Source organism: Cherax quadricarinatus, chromosome 7 (genome assembly GCF_038502225.1).
Source record: "Cherax quadricarinatus isolate ZL_2023a chromosome 7, ASM3850222v1, whole genome shotgun sequence".
Lineage (NCBI taxonomy): Eukaryota > Metazoa > Arthropoda > Malacostraca > Decapoda > Parastacidae > Cherax > Cherax quadricarinatus.
In genome coordinates, this window is record NC_091298.1 from 64,504,524 (window position 1) to 64,526,212 (window position 21,689).

General features: G+C 38.9%; 2 protein-coding genes across 3 annotated transcripts in view; one reads left to right on the plus strand and one right to left on the minus strand.

The window, feature by feature from the left end:
* LOC128686945 (uncharacterized) lies at nucleotides 1-18,306 on the plus strand. 2 transcript variants are annotated; one of them, XR_008406736.2, is made up of 6 exons: nucleotides 1-414; nucleotides 1,675-1,802; nucleotides 3,293-3,428; nucleotides 13,231-13,356; nucleotides 13,886-16,801; nucleotides 16,980-18,306. XR_008406736.2 is itself a non-coding variant. In XM_053774251.2 (5 exons), the coding sequence occupies exons 1-5, from the start codon at nucleotides 40-42 to the stop codon at nucleotides 14,045-14,047; spliced, it is 927 nt and encodes a 308-aa protein (XP_053630226.2). In that variant the 5' UTR covers nucleotides 1-39; the 3' UTR covers nucleotides 14,048-18,306. The 2 variants fall into 2 exon arrangements, 1 of the variants encoding a protein (XP_053630226.2); XM_053774251.2 differs by having other exon boundaries at nucleotides 13,886-18,306.
* LOC128686946 (isoamyl acetate-hydrolyzing esterase 1 homolog) overlaps nucleotides 17,158-21,689 on the minus strand; it is a 14,969-nt gene continuing 10,437 nt past the window's right edge. The window contains exon 5 of the mRNA XM_053774252.2: nucleotides 17,158-21,426. Coding sequence (XP_053630227.1) covers nucleotides 21,220-21,426 — 207 coding nt within the window. The 3' untranslated portion in view covers nucleotides 17,158-21,219. The remainder of the gene's footprint in view (nucleotides 21,427-21,689) is intronic.

Genomic DNA, 21,689 nt, shown 5'->3' on the forward strand with positions numbered 1-21,689 from the left:
CGTGACGTCACTACTGTAAACATTGAGGAGTCCCTCAACATGTGGAAATTATTCTCGAGAACTTTACCACGTTATTTGTTATCTCGTGCAGCTGTTTGTCAAGCTTCCAGCTTGCCGAGGACGATAAGCTGCACACACCTGTGTAAAGTATCCACGAGGACGTGCGAAACATCGTGTTATGGGGAGGTATTAACAGGAGCAGCAGGAGCATCAGGAACAGCAGGAGGAGCACCAAGAGCAGCAGGAGGAAGGAAGACATGCAGGAGGAGAGGGCTCAAGCTCCTGGCCTCAGCAGGGGTTCTCGGAGGTTACTGTTATTACTCCATAAATTCAGCCGCTGTTGCTTGCCAGGATGTCCTGGTGGAGACCCTTGATGAGGGAGACATCGACTCCAAGCCTCTTACTCGACTCGAGGTAAATTACAAGTCGTGTCACAGTTGCATTCTCAGCTCACACACTGGGGGACCAGGGTTCGATACCTGACGTGGGTGAACCTTGGGAGTGTTTCCTTACACCTGTTGCCCCTTGTTCACATAGCAGTAAGTAGGTACCTGGGTGTTAGCATACTATGGCTGGGTCACATCCTGGGGGAGAGCTCTACAACCCACTAGGGTCATACAGCTAGGATTTTATTATTATTACAATTAACAATAATAAAATCCTAGGGGTAAGAATGGCTAGTGTTCATTTTGCACCCTACGTGTGTTTTTTTTATGCAAATTCTATGTTATTATGCATGTTATGCAGCGCTGTATGACCCTTGTCGGTTTAGCACTTTCACTGCATGTTATGCAGTGAAGGTACCTATATTTAATACCTATTGGAGAAAACTAGGTTGGTTTAAGTTTTGTTACTAAACTTATCAAAATGAAGCTTCTTTTCTATTGGTCCAGAATTATTATTATAATCAAAATAGAAGCGCTAAACCACATGGTCCAGAATATAACGTTTCCATTGCAAAAGCTATTTAAAAAAAATTGCATAATAAATATTACTCTTATTTTTCCTTTTATCACCTAAATGAAAAAATTCCACGTTAAAAATTTTTCCCATGGGATGGAATTCATAGATGTTATTTATCAAATAATAGATTAGCAGGTTTCTGTCCTGGAGAAAGTAAACAATAAATGAGGATTTAAAGACCCCAGTACAAACATTTTACTTCTGCTGTATGTACATGTACTAATGTTACTACCGCTGTTGGGAGGCACAGTGCCTGCACTCTGAAGGAGCGGTGGAGGTATGTTGCAGTTTTTTAACCATAGTGTAAGAGCGCCTCTGGCAAGACAGTGATGGAGTGAATGATGAAAGTGTTTCTTCTTTTTTGGGTCACCTTGCCTTGGTGGGAAACGGCCGATGTGTTAATAAAAAAAAAATTACTGTGTTTGTTAGTGTTTATGTCTGGGTTTTCCATGCCAGCCATGGTATCTGTCACTTTCTCATATTTAGTCTGGTAAAGTAATAATTTTAGATTAACTAAATTTATTTAGGCACATGTACACATGGGTACAATTATCATGCATAGTATAAATTACCTAGGATAACAAAAAGCCAGACAAAGTAACTTATTTCTTCTGGGGAATTTTGATGTAGAAAGTCGATTCTTGTGTATATCAGTGATGCCACAAGATAAGATTTGCATGTCAAAGTGGTTTGATACAGTCTCCTTGTCAGTTGAATGAAGCCGCGGCTCTCACGCATTCATCACTCTTGCGGCAAGCCAGTGGGGTCACCGTTGACGCTTCTCTGCAGCTGCTTCATCGAGTGCTTAGAGCAAGGCTGGATTTCTCAGCACAATACAGGTCAGATATAATAATAATAATATTTGATGTCAGCATGATACAATGCTTGTACAGTGCATGCAGAAAGCCCATGGTTATGCAGAGCATTTTGGGAAAACTTAAACCTAACTTAAGATTACAGTGGCAATAACAAATTTATTGTTGATATAAAAGGACATTAAGGGTATATAAACAGTATATTTAGGAATTGATCTACATCATTTGATGAGTCACTTTCGTATGGTGAAATATTTTGTGATTTTATGCCGTTGTTACCATTAGTTCAAGGGGAAGCCCTAAACCTGTGGGGTCATGCAACACCTGAGGTAAGGGACTCAATAATCTGTGTCTAGTCTTAAGTAGTCTGTAAGTATCTAGTGGCTTTCTTTTGTGATGAACAGAAATTGAATTGTATTGTATTATGTCAGCAGTGGTAAATGCCTTGAAGAATGCTCTTTCTTTGGACAAGACTCCAGACTTCACTGCCCGGTGTGACGGTGCCTAAATGACCCTTTCAAAATTCCTCGCTCAATTGCAAAGTGACACATATCTATGACTGTGGTATTTAAAAGCAGAGATAGTGAAATATAATAGCAAGATGTTGATTGCATTAGACAATCAGGACATTAGATGAACACTACAGTAGGCCTAGTGATCTCCATCTCATTGCTCTCACCCATCGCTCAGATACCATTGTGTTGCAGTGGCTGTCAGACACTGCAGTATGTTGGTAGAGAGAGATGTCAAACACTGCAACAAAACAGTATCTTGGTACACAGCTGTCAGACACTGCAACACAATGGTATCTTGGTACACAGAGCTGTCAGACACTGCAACATAATGGTATCTTGGTACACAGAGCTGTCAGACACTGCAACATGATGGTATCTTGGTACAGAGGGCTGTCAGACACTGCAACACAATGGTATCTTTGTACACAGAGCTGTCAGACACTGCAACATAATGGTATCTTGGTACACAGAGCTGTCAGACACTGCAACACAACAGTAACTTGGTACAGAGGGCTGCCAGACACTGCAACACTCCCTCTCCAGGTTGATTTGTTTGTGACTCAATAAAGCCCACTATATGGACAAAACTTCAATAAATGTAAAAAGAAGATTAGCTTTTGTTGCTTCTTTTTCGGGTCACCCTTCCTTGGTGGGACATGGCCAGACTGATTAAAAAAAACAATTAAGCTGCATTTATGTGCTTTACTATTTCTTACTCACTTGGCTATTAAATTAGGAATTTCAATAACAGCATGGAGTATTGCATGATGTTAATGTGGTTATTATAATGTGCAGTCTAGTGAAAATATTCCCCTCAAGGGAGGTTCCTTGACACTGTTGAGGGGCCCTTGATCTTGGGAATTGGATCTGTGCTCCAGTTCACTGACTTTAGCCCGAATATCTTCCATATCCCCCCTCCCTCAGGCGCTGTATAATCCCTGCGGGTTTAGCGCTCCCCCATATAATAATAATACTGAGAACTGCAAATGCCTTCAACAGAAAGCAACTAAATGATGTTATAGATCTACTGGAATACTGCACTTCAGTCTTGCACAGTCCAGAGCAACACGATAACATCTGGGGACGTCTGGTCGTTTCACGTGCTGAAATGGAGTCGTTGAAAGATCACCTCAAGGTACGTTTCTAAATTTTATTTCATTTTTTGTATTTATTTTGACATTAAGGTTTCCTTATTTCAAGATATATTATGCTTTACTATATTATGCTGCCTCAGTGCAATATGGCTGGTTTGGTGAAAAATATCTTCTTTACTCTTTTTTCCATATTCATTCATTAATATTATGGAGAAAGAGAGGGATAGCCATTTCCTGGAATCAAGAGCCTTTCACTGCCTTTCAGCCTTTTTAGTTTTCAGTCTTTGAAAAATGATTGGCAGGTCTGTGTCTTGGTGAATGACAAAGAATTAAATTCATGGCTTTGAAGACTGGAGAATAAAAAGGCACAATACCATGACTGGAACAATACACAAAAAACACCTGCACGTAGGAGGATGAAACTTATGACAATATTTCAGTCTGACTTGTTAATGGCCCAAGTCAGACCGAATCATTTTTTTTTTTTTTTTAATTTCAGTCTGAAAATTCAAATATTGTGAGGATGTAGATATTTTTTTTTTAACGTGGTGGCCATTTCCCTCTAAGGCACGGTAACCCAAAAAGAAAGAAAAACCCAGAGAGAAAGAAAAACTTTCATCATCATTCAACACTTTCACCATCACTCATGCATAATCACTGCCTTTGCATAGGCGCTCAGACACGACAGTTTAGATGTCCCTCCAAACTAGATATATCAATTAGATATACAAAAAACATTGAAAAGATATTTGATTCCTTGCAGTTATTGAGCTGTTTTTAATAGATCAAGAATTAGATATACAGGAGGGCCCCCCTATTCAGACTTCTGGCAATAAATATATTCCCGACTCACTATAGGTTAAGGAGGAGAATGTTTAAAATAAGAACTGTGTGTACTGTATATGCATGGGTTATGCCTACCTCTATTGCTTTTATATACATTTGAAAGTGGAAAAAGGCTATATTTCACTTTTCAGTGATTTTCACTTTACAGCAGTAGCCCGGAACCTAACCTGCTGTATAAGCAGAGCCCTACAGTACTGTACATAAGTTAAACCTTGAAATGACTAACTGATAGGGGTTACTGTCTTAGTGTTTTCAGTCAGTAATTTTTAAATAACCTCATTGTTATTATTATCATGGGGAAGTGCTAAACCCACAGGGTTTATACAGTGCCTGTGGGGGGGGGGGAATGGAAGGTATTCTGACTCAGTTCAGGGAACTGGCACACAGATCCAATACCCTAGATCAAGAGCCCCTCATCAGCATCAAGGAACCTCCCTTAAGGGGTTAAATAACTGCAAGGAAGTACTAAGGTACTCTAATGTATACCTTATATAGCACTGTACACACAGTTTACAGGTATACTGTGTTGCAACCCCTGAATGGGTTGCAATGATTATTATGTATATATATAATTATTACCTTTTCATTTAATTTTATATTGCTTATATTTGCGATAATAGCTAAATCGTAAATGTATTGCTTTATATTGTTATTTGACGTAGCTTCCTTTGTTAGGTAGGATGTAACATGTGTGCTCAGTTCAAGTCTTGATTGTCTAACTACTGTAATTATCGCTCCTTGCTCGTTACTCTGCTGGCTTCTGAGCTGCAGTTGTCCACGGAGCTATCATGTGATCGAGGGGGGGGGGGTGTCCTCACCTCGCCTGAAATATTCAGTCTGGTCTAGACTCTCTTGGTGGTTGGACAGATTCTCTGTCTCATTATTCTTGTTAGTTCCGTAGAACTCTGTTCACAGAACATTGTATAGACTTAGTGATTTTCGACGTTGTACTGAGGTTGTGTGTCTCATAGACACTCTTAGTAACTCAGGTCCTGAGCTGTAACTTCTCACTTAACTTGTACTGGTATCTGTGTATTATCACAGTCGGGGATTTTCTTATGCTGAACTTAGATTCAGTAGTATGGGAGTTTTGTGACTTTTGTGGAGGATCTGCAGATGGTCCCTACTTAGTGTCGTTATATTATCTCCTTGTTCCTGATTCTGTGTCGCAGTTGCTTGTTATATTGCTATTGGGCTTAGCATTCTTTTTATTGTTCAAGCAGACTGTTCTGATTGCCAGTTGGTCAAGAAGTTAGTTTATGTGAGGACTTTGTCAGTCACTTGTTTAAGTCTAGTCGAGTCTTGAGACATAGTGAACTACTTAGAGCACTTACACACATACATACTTGTACATATTTGTAATATCTTATTAAATGTTAATGTACCAGACAGTACTTAAGAATTATAAATGTGATATGTGCTTTCAGCACAATAATATTGTACTTGAGAGAAGTGATATTATTTTGATTACTGTGATTAATTTAATTTAATTTAATTTGATAATATACCTCTAGACTTAATAAATTTATTAAATTTTAATTTCTCTAGTTAGTAGCCTACCAGTTGTAATCCTGAAGCACTATCGAATTATTCTGAATTCTAATGGATAATTGGACAAGGATACTGACTACTTGTTACGAAAACCCAGTAACAGGCTGGATGCTAGAAGGGCAGTCCTTTCTAGTGTTCACTGGAGATCTCTAAGCTTTTAGAATCGCGTTTTTTGTAACAAATGGGGGTCCGTCCGGGATGCTCTTGATCCAAGGTGGTGGAGAAGTTGTCCAGTTTGACATACTAGTAACTCTATGATCAAACACTTTGAGTACTTTCCTAATCTGAAGACTTTGAGTTTAGTCTTGTACAACATACCAGGTGGATGTATGTACCTGACTGAGTCTCTTGATCCAAGGAGATGGAAATACTGTTTATGAGTTCTAGCTCTAAGACAACTAACACTAAAATTCCTATCAAGATTATAGTTTCCCATAATCACTCTCTCGTAGTACACTTATTTTCGTGATGTATGCCAAAGTGAAACAGTTAATTGATACTCTGACTTTGTCTGAGTTAAGTACATTAAAACTTCAGACGTGTTGGCGAGTAGCCAAATATCTCGGTGTGATGTATAACAGGAATTACACTGCAGAAACTGTCAGAGCGTTAATTAAAGATATATTGTTTCCTGCTCATACAGAGATGTCTGATTATGATTCAGATTCAGAAAGCCTAGTGTCACAATTAGGAAGTATGACTATTTGATGAAGAAGAAAGAGCAACTAAGGCAGAAGTGTCTGAGCCTAATGAACCTCCGCTCACACCTTCCCGCCTCACTGACACAATAGTACAAAGTGTAGCTGGTTGGATGACTCAGCCTAATACTAGTACAGTGTATGCTACACCTCTATCTACTTATCCTAGACCAGATCTAGACTCTCTAGAGATGGCTGGACGAAGTGTCCAACCTAAGGACTGTCCAGATCATGTTAATTTCCCTACTCCTCCATTACCCACTGGTCCTATCTGTCAGGAACAGTTTGAGAGGTTTGAACGCCTCATTATGTTGCAGACTGCACAAATAGAGGCACAGAGGAAATTGAAAGAAGAAGATTTCCAAAGAGAAAATGTTCGTCTGGGAAGACAACAGACTGATAGATCACAGGACACATTTAATGTGCAGAAAGCTGCATCCATGGTTCCTAAGTTTTTTGAGAGTGACTTAGACACCTATTTTGATGTGTTTGAGAACCAGGCACGTGCTATGAACTGGCCACGTAAGCACTGGGCAACCTTGTTGCATACAGCTTTGACAGGAAGAGCTCAAACTTGTACTGCTACCTTACCATTTGCCAAGTACATTAGTTATAACGCTGTCAAACAAACTATTCTGGAGACATTTAACTTGTTACCTGTAAGTTATCAAAGAGCATTTCGTACGTTACAACGACGACAAGATCAAACTTGTGTAGAGTTTGCTTGTGAGAAAAAAGTTGCATTTGAGAGATGGTCTAGAGCTGCTAAATGTAACAACTACGACAGCCTTGTTCAGTTGTTACTACACGAAGAGTTTAACAACTGTATGTCTCCTGACATACAAGAATATCTGATTGATCATACTACCTCGGATATTCTGGAAACTGCAGCATTAGCAGACAATTACGAGATTTCTCACAAACTTGTACGTACTAAAAAACAGAAAAACAAGGTAACTAAAAATTGTCCTAGAAGTTGGCAACCTAAATCAGCTGCTCATTGCCGGCTTGATGTACCTGCTACTGTAACTTCTCGTACCTTTACCAGGAAAACTCACAATCCTGAATCTGTCTCTGTGGCTAGACAGAAATCTGATATCGAGAAGAAGAAAGTTAAATGTACCTATTGTAACAGAAAAGGACATGCTAGAGAGTATTGCTATAAGTTAGAAAGAGATACGAGAGACAGTCGTGCGGCTGGCGCCCCCACTCAAGTCGTATCCTCTTCCGAGCAACAAAGGCACCAAAATCCTAGTAATATCTCTGATCTTACTGTTTTAGATAATGTTACTCAGGATAGATGACTAGCGTCAGAAAGTGTATCTGACGAAAAGATTCGTTCAGCGATGAGTCCTTACTTTTCAAGAGGTAGAATAGGATTTGACGAATCACATCTAACTGAGATAATTACTTTCAGAGACACTGGCAGTTATCTCACGTTATTAAGAGAAGATGTACTGCCCATAACTGACGATACCTATTGCAAGATAGATGTATTGTTAGAAGCCTATGGTGGGGCTGTTATAAAAGTACCTTTGCACAAAGTTTATATTGAAACAAGTTATTATACTGGTTATATTTCAGTGGGTATATCCAGTGGTGTATTTCCCATCAGGTCAGTGGACTTGTTGATAGGGAATGATATCCTTCATGCTGGTATATGTAAAGAACCACTTGTGATTGATAATAACACTGATGATAATTATGCCATTGAAGCTTGTAAAGAGAAACCTATTTTATTTCCTCTCAGCGCAATTACTAGAGCTATGTCAAAGATACAACAACCATCCTTGTCTCCTGTTGAGTTAGTGGATGACAATGATTTGGGGTTGAATATGTTGTTTAGTGACGCTCTGCGCCCTGGATCATTAACACCGACTCCCCCCTGTCATCAACCTAGTCGGGACACACCTGACGTTAAATTTCTAACTCATGATGATTTAATCAAGGATCAGTTTGTTGATCAGTCACTGGAAAGACTGAGAGATATAGCAGTTACTGAGAGTGAAGCAAAGGATCTCGATAATTGTTACTACTATAGTAACGGTGTACTGATGGAGAAAAATACATGTAAGTTGTCAGCTGATAGTGTTTCCACCACAGTCAAGCATCTTGTAGTGTTACCAGTTACATTTTGTGAACAAGCCATTGATTTTGCTCACAATAGTCTCATTGGAGGACATCTGGGTGTCAAGACACTCGGTAAGCTGGCAAAACATTTTACTTAGCCGAAGATGAAGGAAACAGTAGCTGATCATGTGCGACGTTGCCACGTGTGTCAAGTGACAGGCAAGCCAGCACACACACCTCCACCTACACCTCTTACTATGTTCTCTAGTAGCAAAGTTCAGTTCACCTGGACTAGAGATTGTTCAGACTCGTTCAAAAGGTTGAAGCATCTGCTTTCCTCTGCTCCAGCGTTGAGTCCAAATTTCAATCTTCCCTTCTTTTTACATATAGATGCGAGTTGTTATGCAGTGGGTGCTGTGCTGCTCCAACAGTCAACATCCACTGATATTCTCCATCCTATATGTTACTATTCATCTAAACTTAAACGACACCAGAAAAATTATGCCACTATTGAGAAAGAGGCTCTAGCTCTTGTGGTGTCCTTGGAACATTTTGACGTGTATTTGGGCACTTCCCCATTTAAAATTAACGTTTTTTCAGACCACAATCCACTCACTTATATTAACACTTTGAAAAGTAAAAATGCTAGGATCATGAGGTGGGCCCTCAGAATCCAACCTTATTCTATTAGTATAAAACACATAAGTGGTCATTGTAATGTAATTGCTGACGCTCTGTCACGTCCTTAATAATTATCAGTTACATTAAATTAACGTAATTTTGATGCCCAAATACCTTTTGTTACTTGCTATGTCAAATTCAGTAAAGTAACTTAATCCCTCCAGCCCATATTAACTATATATACTCATGTCTAATTATTATATTTATATATTCACAGTATTGTTGTGTGTGTAAGGAGACATAAGCTGAGTGATGAGTGGGTAGTGTCGTGTGGGCGATGTTACTGCTTGGCGGAACACTGTCCTGCCGCAGACCCCCCCCTTCACTACACACCTTAAGCTGTTTCATACTCAGATGTCCATACTACATAGCATTCCACAACCACTACTTAAGAGTGGAATGCCGTCTCCTCTACTATGATCGAGCCTCAAAGGGCCCTCCTTGTCTGCGCTATCCTGTCTCTACACTGATGTACATAACCACGAGTATGCAGAGATACGATACTGTGTACTGCCCTAGTACTAGGGGCATATCCTAGTGAAACTGACACTGTTGAATGATAGAAGTGCTTGGCACAAGAGTGACTGATTAATATTTATATTAAATTGTATTAATATGAGTAATCAGTAATAATGTGAAAGACATTAATGCAACTCCTAGTGCGACCGTCTGTCGTGTTGGGGGGGGTGTTGCAACCCCTGAATGGGTTGCAATGATTATTATGTATATATATAATTACCTTTTCATTTAATTTTATATTGCTTATATTTGCGATAATAGCTAAATCGTAAATGTATTGCTTTATATTGTTATTTGACGTAGCTTCCTTTGTTAGGTAGGATGTAACATATGTGCTCAGTTCAAGTCTTGATTGTCTAACTACTGTAATTATCGCTCCTTGCTCGTTACTCTGCCGGCTTCTGAGCTGCAGTTGTCCACGGAGCTATCACGTGATCGAGGGGGGGGGGTGTCCTCACCTCGCCTGAAGTATTCAGTCTGGTCTAGACTCTCTTGGTGGTTGGACAGATTCTCTGTCTCATTATTCTTGTTAGTTCTGTAGAACTCTGTTCACAGAACATTGTATAGACTTAGTGATTTTCGACGTTGTACTGAGGTTGTGTGTCTCATAGACACTCTGAGTAACTCAGGTCCTGAGCTGTAACTTCTCACTTAACTTGTACTGGTATCTGTGTATTATCACAGTCGGGGATTTTCTTATGCTGAACTTAGATTCAGTAGTATGGGAGTTTTGTGACTTTTGTGGAGGATCTGCAGATGGTCCCTACTTAGTGTCGTTATATTATCTCCTTGTTCCTGATTCTGTGTCGCAGTTGCTTGTTATATTGCTATTGGGCTTAGCATTCTTCTTATTGTTCAAGCAGACTGTTCTGATTGCCAGTTGGTCAAGAAGTTAGTTTATGTGAGGACTTTGTCAGTCACTTGTTTAAGTCTAGTCGAGTCTTGAGACATAGTGAACTACTTAGAGCACTTACACACATACATACTTGTACATATTTGTAATATCTTATTAAATGTTAATGTACCAGACAGTACTTAAGAATTATAAATGTGATATGTGCTTTCAGCACAATAATATTGTACTTGAGAGAAGTGATATTATTTTGATTACTGTGATTAATTTAATTTAATTTAATTTGATAATATACCTCTAGACTTAATAAATTTATTAAATTTTAATTTCTCTAGTTAGTAGCCTACCAGTTGTAATCCTGAAGCACTATCGAATTATTCTGAATTCTAATGGATAATTGGACAAGGATACTGACTACTTGTTACGAAAACCCAGTAACAGGCTGGATGCTAGAAGGGCAGTCCTTTCTAGTGTTCACTGGAGATCTCTAAGCTTTTAGAATCGCGTTTATTGTAACATACTGTAACAAATGTTTTACGAATAATAATCAGGTGTATATAGGATAAAGAAGATTTTCTGGTTATTTTAGTTTTTAAGTGTATATTTTTTGGCACATATAGAATGGTAAGGTATGTTCCTTCAAGGGAGGTGCCTTGATGCTAGTGAGGGGATCTTGATCCAGGGAATTGGAGCTGCCTTCCTCCCCCCTTCAAAGGGAGGTTTTTTGAAGCTAGTGGTAAGGTATGTTCCTTCAAGGGAGGTTCCTTGATGCTAGTGAGGGGGATCTTGATCCAGGGAATTGTGGCTGCCTTTCTCCCCTTTCTTGCCCTTCAAAGAAAGGTTCCTTGATGCTAGTGAGGGCTCTTGTTCCAAGGAATTAGATATTCTCCCCTCCTTGGACTGAACTCAATTTCCTCATTCACTAGGCACTGTATGACTCCTACGGGTATAGCACTTTCCCCTCAAAAAACAACACTCCCCTTCCTCAGATCAAAATTGATTATTCCCCACTTTATGCCATTTCCCCCAAGTGCTATATGACCCTTCCAGGTTTAGAGCTACCCCTCTAAAAATAATAATTTAAAACCATTAATTTTTTTGATACACAGTACAGGATTACCTTACTACTGTGGCGGGTTATGTTACAGACCGCCATTATAAAGCAAATATTGTCCTAAAGTGAATCATAGCCTTTATAGTATAATATCATGGTATTCAAATAACCTGCACATAGAAGAGAGGAACTTACGATGACGTTTCAGTCCGACTTGGACCATTTCAGTACTTTAGGGAAACTGGCCGATCTCTTTCTGACAGACTTAGGGAGCACAAAAGTAGTGTTAGACTTGCCTACACTAACAATGCTCTTTTCTGTCACATCAGAGATCACAGTCATCCTATTGACTGGTCTTCTGCTAAAACTGTCTTCCCTACTTCCAACTTTAACAGTTGCTGTCTGGTTGAATTGTTCCTTATACACAACTTTCCTTGTATGAATCTTAGTCCTGGCTTCATTTCTGTAGATGCCTTCCTTTTCCACTACATTGTAAAATGCTCCAAACTTCAGAATACCCATGACTTAACCTGATTCTTTTTTCTTCTTCTCCCTCTTCCTCTTTCCTCTTTCTTCTTTCTCCTTTGGGTTGTCTTTCTTCTGCCTTAGGTATTTGTTCCTTCATTATTTATTTTTCCCCCTCTGTGTTCTTGCTTCTACCCCTCTGTGAGCCCCTAGCTCCCTTGCAGTGCTCCTCTTTCTTAGTATTTGACTGGCTCCACCTCCACCATACTTCCTTCCCCACTACTACCTTCTGCCTCCACTACTACCACTACCACCTCCTGGCCTATATATACTCCCTCCTTCTCTCTTTTTCATTAGTGTGACTTTGTAAATGGTCCAAGTCGGACTGAAATGTTGTCATAAGCTCCTCTCTTCTATGTGCGGGTTATTTGTGTATCGTTTCAGTCATGGTATTGTGCTTTTTTTCGTTAAATATGGTATTAAAAGGGCCCCAATGGAAATAAGTCACTCTGACTTTTTTGGGGTTATCCTGGGTTCTCTACACATATGCTACTATGTATGATAATCTATGCAACTGTATTTGTGTATACCTGAATAAACTTAATTATTGTAAGCCTAAAAAAACATTGTTGTACTATCACTTATTAAGTATACAGTAACACTAAGTCTAAACACAACAGTGCAAAAAGCCACATTAAGAGCAAGGCAAGTCCAAAAATAGAGCAAAGCGCTCCAAAAGGAACACCGTATTAATGAAGTATGCCTCTACAGCATTATTGTACTGATTTTTAATCAGTAATAATACTAATTATAAAACTGTTTACTAAACCCAAGAGGGTGCTTTAGTACAAGATGCTTGGTTTAATTTCCAGATCCAGACCATAATTTTTTTTTTTTTATCACTGGCCGATTCCCACCAAGGCAGGGTGGCCCGAAAAAGAAAAACTTTCACCATCATTCACTCCCAGACCATAATGTATAAATCTAAACAATGTCTGCTAGAAAGACAGGCAGGTTAGGTTAGGTAAAGTTTGTCAGGAAACAAATTAAGTGCTTCCTGATGCTGTCGTTAGTTCCATACCAGTACTGTAATCTTCGTTATACAGGACTTGAACATACTGATGACTTATGCATACACCACACTAGAGAATGCAGCCATGACAGCCTTCATTAGCGGAGTGGAGTTCACAGCATCCGCAGCACAGCAGGCGATAAACAGTGCAAAAGCTGAGGTGACGTAGAGTTTGATTTATGTATCCACTTACAGGTGCTGAAGGAAGTTAGTGTGCATTTGTAATGTCTGGATTATAATTAGTGAAATGTTCATGATACCATGTTGGCAAACTCTCAAGTCAATATAATGTTCATATTACATCAAGCTGCCATTTCAAGGCAACTTTTCTCTTAATATTTTCATGTGTGAATTGTCATCAGAATTTATTGCCTTGAATCTCTTAATAAGTTAGATACAGGGACACAAATGCAACTACTGTGACATTTTATTATGGTAATATTTCACTCTCCAGAAGCCTTGTCAAGCTGTACAGCTTGACAAAGGAGCTCTGTCAAGCTGTGCAGCTTGACAAAGGACCTGTCAAACTGTACGACTCGATAAAATGAGCTTTATGAAACTTCTGGAGAGTAAAACGCTGCCACAATAAAATGTCACATTAGTTGCACATGTGTCCTTGTACCTAAAACACTGTCTGTAATTCCTCCATTATTACTACTCTCTTAATAATCTTATCATTTTGTTTTCAGCTTGAGAACGACACAAAGCAAAATTTGGCTTTGGAACTACAGTACGTTCACACTCACACCAAGTATATTGAGGCCTCCCACAAGTTGATGGAGGAAGCTGAAGCCAGCAGTGAAGAAGGTGCAGAGGTATCGGACGACAAAACAAAGACCAGCATAGATTAATGCCAGTCCGTATTAGTATAATCATAACCAAGCGCTAAAACCGGAAGGGTCATACAGCTCAATGCCTATCTGTAATTATCTCTCAAATTGTACCATAGGCCAAATTTGACTGTTCAATAGAGTACAGTTGCCCCAATAATGCCTTTTGGCCATTTTAAACCCCATTAATTGTTTTCAGATGCACAAGGGGGTTTGCTTACTGTGGCAAATGCTTCCATCAGTGGGGTGTATTGATCCTAGTGTGGGGGCCCTTTGTCCGAAGAATCAGTTACCCTCATTTTTCTTAGATTAGCCCAATTCTCATTCTCCAGGGGCTATATAGCCCAAACCATACCACGGGCGGGGACAGAACCTGTGATCAGAGAGTCTCAAAACTGATCGTGGGTTCTGTCCCCGCCCGTGGTATGGTTTGTTTGCAATTGTGTCATTACGATTTTGTGAGCTATATAACCCATACAGATTTAGTGCTTCCTTGTAAAATCAATAGTGGCAAATACTCTGTTGTTGCTACATTATACACAACCATGAACAGTACCAGTTCTTAAGTCATGTGAAGCAATTTGTACTAGTTTATAAGTGGTGTGAAGTGAGTCAAATGAGTTCATAAGTCATGTGAGGTGACTCATACTAGTTCATAAGTCATGTGAAGTGGCACTAAGGTTAAAATGAAAGAGCAACATTTATTATACACCCTTTTTGTGAGAATTCTTTTATAGAAGCTGGGAAATTATATACAGGTATCATAAGCAAACACTGAACACAAATTTGTTGTCTGTACAGTATGTTAATAGACCATTTTTGTGTACTGCATTATTGATGTGCAAGTTATTTAGAAGAATTTATAACAAAAATAAATATAACAATAAAGGATTTTATAATTTTTGAATGTTGTACATCAGTAGTGCTGTATTATCCAAATGGGTTTAGTGTTTAAAATATAATTTTATATTACACCAATAAATATCGAGTTCTAGGGATGGGACATTGCCAAAATTTTAGTCTAATACCGATGCCTAGTCTCTGGTGTTCCATGGCTTGGTAGGCAATGCTTTCGACTCGCATACAATGTCTGTAGTTCAGTCCCCAGTAAGGGTGGAAATATTGGGTGTTTCCTTACACCTGCTGTCCCTGTTCACATAGCAAGTCATTAGGTACATGGGTGTTAGTCGACCGGTGTGGGTCACATCCTGGGGGACAAGATTGAGGACCCCAGTGGAAATAAGACAGACAGTCCTCGATGACGCACTGCATTTCTTGGGTTATCCTTTGTGGCTAACCTTCTGGCGTTAAAAATCTGAACAAAATCTTATCTCATCACAGATACCAATACAGTGAGACACTCTTACTGAATTAAAAAAAAACATGAGAAAGGTATGAAATCACTTAGACTGCTTTCCATGGGTTCACTGCAGGAAGGGTCTTGATGCTGTGACGGGATGGTGAGCGGAAGAAATTGAGCTACCCTTTCCTTCTTTGGACTAAAACCAATTGCATGTGCCTCCAATATCACTGGCACTGCAAAACTTACAGGTTTAGTGCTTCCTCATGGCAATATTGTTTACTCTGGTTAACTGTAGGAAATGACATAGAAGGTTGCTCCTCAGTTGACTTAAGATTCTGGTATGGTGTTAACCTTGGTAATGGATCTCGGTACAGACAGGCTTCGTTTCACAGCACTTTGCTTCACAGTGTTTTGCTAATATGTACAGTAGTTTTTCAGTTATACCCGTTCTCATTTAATCAGACTTCCTACAATAAATATATTCACCACTCACTATAAGCTAAGGATGAAAATATTTTAAGGTAGTGTAAAGCACCCTTCTGGCAAGACAGTGATGGAGTGAATGATGGTGAAAGTTTTTCTTTTTCGGGCCACCCTGCCTTGGTGGGAATCGGCAAGTGTGATAATAAAAAAAAAAAAAAAAAGTAATGTGTCTACTGTATATGCATTTTTTAGGCCTAGCTCTATTGCTCACTTAAATATATGATAGTGTAAACATGTTATCAGGTTTTATATGCATTTAAAAGTGAAAAAAGGCTGCGTCTCATGTTAGTGATTTTCGCTTTACAGCAGCAGCCCGGAACCTAACCTGCTGTATAAGCGGGGCCTTCCTGTAATTGGTTTAAAAAGACACTAAGACGTTAGAAAATGTTTCAGTCTCAGGACTGAAATGTTCTATATGTCTTACTGTTTGTTCCTGTGTCTTTTTTAAACCAAGGATGCCAGTGTCTTTATAAGTGACTTGAGGTCAGTACCTGAGTCAGTCAGCGAAGATCCCAGCAGCGTTAACAATACATCATTGTGATCACTGCCGGTGAGGAGGAAGGAGGGGCTTCATACAAGGAATTGGACCCATCTTTCCCTTCCCTGGATCAAACCTGATTGCCTCCTGTACTCCCAGGTGCTGTATGACTTACAAAAATTGTAATAACACAATTGTAAACAAACCAGGGTAATGGGGCTTGAACTCACATTATTATTATTATTATTATAATCAAGGGGGAAGCGCTAAACCCGGAGGATTATACAGCGCCTGGGGGGGGGGGGATGTGGAAGGCATTCAGGCTTAATTCGGGGAACTGGAGCACAGATCCAATTCCCTAAATCAAGAGCCCCTCACCAACATCAAGGAACCTTCCTTGAGGGGTTGAACTCACAGCAAGTGAGTCATAAAACTCTAGGCCAGTGCATAAGCCACTGGGCCAGCTGGCTACAGTAAGATTTGTCTAACTAAATATATACACCATAGGGAGGTTATTATTATTATTATAATCAAGGGGGAAGCGCTAAACCCGGAGGATTATACAGCGCCTGGGGGGGGGGATGTGGAAGGCATTCAGGCTTAATTCGGGGAACTGGAGCACAGATCCAATTCCCTAAATCAAGAGCCCCTCACCAACATCAAGGAACCTTCCTTGAGGGGATAGGGAGGTTAGCAAGGGCCACCACTGTGACCAGACCCACTGGCTCAGGCACTGGACTGGAGTTTTACGACTCACTTGCTGTGAGTTCGAGTCCCACTTGTACTGTGGTTTGTTTAGGTGCTGTATGTCTCATATGGGTTCAGTGCTCCTCCCACGAGTGTAATGTCTGGTAATAACAATACAACTGCAGTAAAGACCTTTATTTGTACAATGTTTCATTCAACAATGGGTTAAATTAGTGCAAAGGGAGTCACATCACTTATTCATGTGTCATGTGCTTGGGTGGAAGTAACGCTAGTGTAGAAAGTGCACTGCAGGAGGCCTACTGGCTCATGTTTAGTTCACTATCTCATAAAATATGTACTATGGCAATATGATAATGGGATACAATACCAACAAGTTGATAAGACAAATGTGCAACAGTTATGATTCTTTATTCTGAAATATATTGCTTACACAGTAGTCTTCTTCAGTCAAATACAGAAGCAGCAGAAGCAGTAGAGATGTAAAGATGATGTAATCAGCCCATCACCCTCGAAGATTTAGGTTTGAGGCGGTGAGTCTCTCTCTAGGCTGAGGGACTGACCATCTCAAAACTGTCTACGAAGGTGAGGGACTCATATATCATCTTTGCAGCTCTACTGCTTCTGTATTCTATTGAAGAAGACTACTGTGTAGGCAAAATGTTTCAGAATAAAGATATCTAACTGTTGCACAGAATGTCTTACTTATCAACATGTACTATGGGAGCTGACAGAGTGAACATTGCATTGTTTTATTTGATGGTTGAATAACCGATGAGTCGAGGCATCTTCTCAGTTTGTTCTGCTCTTGGTACAGTATCATAGTTTAGCTTTGTTCTATCACAGGCAAGTTGCAGCTTGTTAGGTAAAAGAACACAAGTGCAATTAATGTGATATTTTATTGTGGCAATGATTCACTCTTCAGGAGCTTTATCAAGCTGTTACAAACAATACAGGGACACAGAGAGGTATATATAGGTCCAAGGTGAAATGCAGAACATAATCTGTACCTATATATGTATACCTCTCTGTATCCCTGCATTATTTGTAACGGCATGACAAAGCTCCTGGAGAGCGAAACGTTGCCACAATAAAATATCACATTAGTTGCACTTGTGTCCTTTTACCTAACATATTGTCGGCAATTCTACCAACATAAATAAATGAGTTGCAACTTACATTCACACCTCATGTCCTGGAACAAAGCTGAACTACCACACCAGGAACATGATAATCTGCAGTGGCTGGGATCATCACTTGTTAAACCAACACCATCAATCAAAGCCCCCAAAAAACCCACTAATAGCCCAATGTAATTCGTGAAAACCAAGGATTGTGACTTAATTCAGTTGAGGCCTCTATATCCTCCTAGTATATGACCCACAACTGGCAACTAACTCCTAGGTGTCTATTTTACTGCTAGACAAGGAGGGGCAGCAGATGGTAGGAGACTTAACTATAAATCTCTACCACTGAGCAAATGCCAAAATTGTTGACTAAATTCAGTACAGTACATTTGACATGGTAGTTGAATTTAGTCTAATATATTCACACAGATTTATTTACTTCAAACATTAAAATAACTATGCAAAAAATGCAATGGAATGACAAGAAAAGTGTTTGAATGAGCATCCTTTTGTAATTCTATTGCTAACCAGATGACCCTTGTGGGTTTAGCACTTAGCTATGATTGTAATAATAATAATATTGGCAACCAGAATATCATAGTTGTACTTCATTCCAGTACTGAGGATTTTCCACAAACAATAAATACAAATTAGGAAACGTGCAAGCAAGTTCGGTGTACAATTTATCATCTGCTGGAAAAATGAGTACACATGGTACTTTGACATACCATATTTTACGGTGTCGAAGATGCTATTATTTTGGAAAAAAGTCTCTTAAACTTACCCAGCATCTTGGAGGCTGAAGTACTGTTTATCTTTTTTTTTTTTTCAAAAATTTAGCCAGCCAGAATTGTGGAGGGTGGGGCAGGGGTGGGGGGGGATCCTTGACACCGTAGAGTTTTGTTTTCCATAAAATACAGTAAGCGTTATAGATTACCAATTCACCACTTGTTATGTACTACAATATAACTGATGACAAAATATAATTTAACATTTTTATTTCACCTGAATTGCAAAACTTAAAATTCAGCTGCTTGCATATTCCAAATATGTATTGATCAATATAGAAAACATTCTTAAAATACATCACATTATTAATATACAATAACCTGCAACATCAACAATTCATATCATACAACATTTCTTTTGTATCTGCATTACCCAACTGGTGAAGTATTGTGTAAAGTAAAAGGACACAAGTGCAACTAATGTGACATTTATTGTGGCAACGTTTCGCTCTCCAGGAGCTTTATCAAGCCATTACAAACAATACATGGACAAAGAGGGTATATAAAGGCTCAGAGTGAGGTGAATACTAGTGAGGTACCATTTCGATGTTCACTAGAGGTGGTGGTGGTGGTAGTAGTAGTAGTAGTAGTAGTAGTATTAGTAGTAGTAGTAGTATTAGTAGTAGTAGTAGTAGTGGTATTAGTAGTAGTAGGTAGTAGTATTATTATTAGTAGTAGTAGGTAGTAGTAGTAGGTAGTAGTAGTAGGTAGTAGTTAGTAGGTAGTAGTTAGTAGGTAGTAGTTAGTAGGTAGTAGTTAGTAGGTAGTAGTTAGTAGGTAGTAGTTAGTAGGTAGTAGTTAGTAGGTAGTAGTTAGTAGGTAGTAGTTAGTAGGTAGTAGTTAGTAGGTAGTAGTTAGTAGGTAGTAGGTAGTAGGTAGTAGGTAGTAGGTAGTAGTTAGTAGGTAGTAGTTAGTAGGTAGTAGTTAGTAGTTAGTAGTTAGTAGTTAGTAGTAGTAGTTAGTAGTAGTAGTTAGTAGTAGTAGTTAGTAGTAGTAGTTAGTAGTAGTAGTTAGTAGTAGTTAGTAGTAGTAGTTAGTAGTAGTACAATATGGTAAAGCAATTAATTCGTACATGAGTAAAAGGATATAAAAGCTATTACTTGGGTAACATAAAAATAGGTTGGACAAATATAAACTGGAATGAGAAACGTTGCCACAATAAATGTCACATTAGTTGCACTTGTGTCCTTTTACTTTACATATTGTCGGTAATTCTACCAACTTTATTACAATCTGGTGAAGTATTGTACACAATGACTTACACTACACCCCAACATCCACATAATGTAATTACCTAACTGGAAATGCAATAAATTCCTAATGAACTCCTATTACTGAAGCCAAAGAACTTAGCTGCCAGAGTCAAGTATGGCAGAAGAATAAGACATTCTCAATGTGAAAGACTAACTCCCTGGAAGACAAGAACCCAACACTTAAAATTAGTTACAAACTAACTTTCAACTTACCTGGAAGACAAGAGCATGATTCAAAATTAGTCATGTATTACCCCACATGGGTTTAGTACTTCTGTACTTCCATGAATATAATACTGTATATTTATAATAAGAACTGGCCTTGAGCTTATCAACCTTCAGTAAAGTTATCATTAGGATAAATATACTGTGAATAAACAGAGGAACAGACAGGCACTTGAACTGTGGCCCTGGTGCATAGCAGGTCCAGCCACGGTTCCAGTCCCTGGCCCTTGTTTATCCGCTGAAAGTCATTTATTATGACTTATGCTGAGTTTATACTGTATATGTATTTACTCAAGTTGTCACTGTTAAAAACTGATCAAATGGAGGTATCCTTCACTTGCTATGTATAACTTTGCTATTGTGCAATGGCCCATTTTTTATCTTTATAATTCGATATATGGGATATACATCTATCATGCGCAATTGGTTCTCTTCATGAAAAATACTGACAATTCTTATTAAGTGTTGAAAGTATGACTGAACTGTCATGGGCCAGAAACACATCCACTGTACTTCAGGGAATTTTTTTATCAGTATCAAGATATTAATATTTTAAAAGAAACGACAAACCTAGATATTTTGTAAAAATTTCACATTTTTTTCAAGAATTTATGAAATTTAATTTTTTTTTCATGAAATTTAAGATATATTTGGTTTAAAAGATCAACTTAGGCTAGACATATCTAATATTATAAAGCAAGGGATACCTTGCCCGAAATGCTCTGCATAACCGTGGGCTTTTTACATGCACAACCGAATATCACCCATTTTCTGTACAAACATTGCATCTTGTGGAAATATATCTTTGACTTAGACTTTGTATAGAAATGTTTAAGTTATTCTGTTATTGTTGCACCATTCGGTAAATGATTTTGAAGGGTCTTCGGCATCAAGCTCGTCCCACAAAGGTAACAGTAGTTGCGACGGAAGACGCTTTTCAAGTTGCTTCTCCAATGCCGGAACCAACAGTGATGCCAGCAGTTCTGAGCCTCGTCGCGAGAGGTGGAGACCATCGCATAGGAGACCCTGCCAATCCTCCTGAAGAAAAATAAATGCAAAATTAATTATCAGTATCCTGTATTATCTTTTAAGATGGCTCTATGCAAAACATTCTCAACTCGATACCCTTTTCCAGGTTCTGTACATTCCACGTCTTTCACTTGTGTGTTCCCTTACTTGTCTTTCCACCTTGATTTGTTCTTCAGCTCAGCTCATCTGTGTAAACATTTAATAATCTGTATCTTCAGATGTTGTTTCCACATTAAAAAGGCTATTAGGGTATATTATTATTACATTCAGGA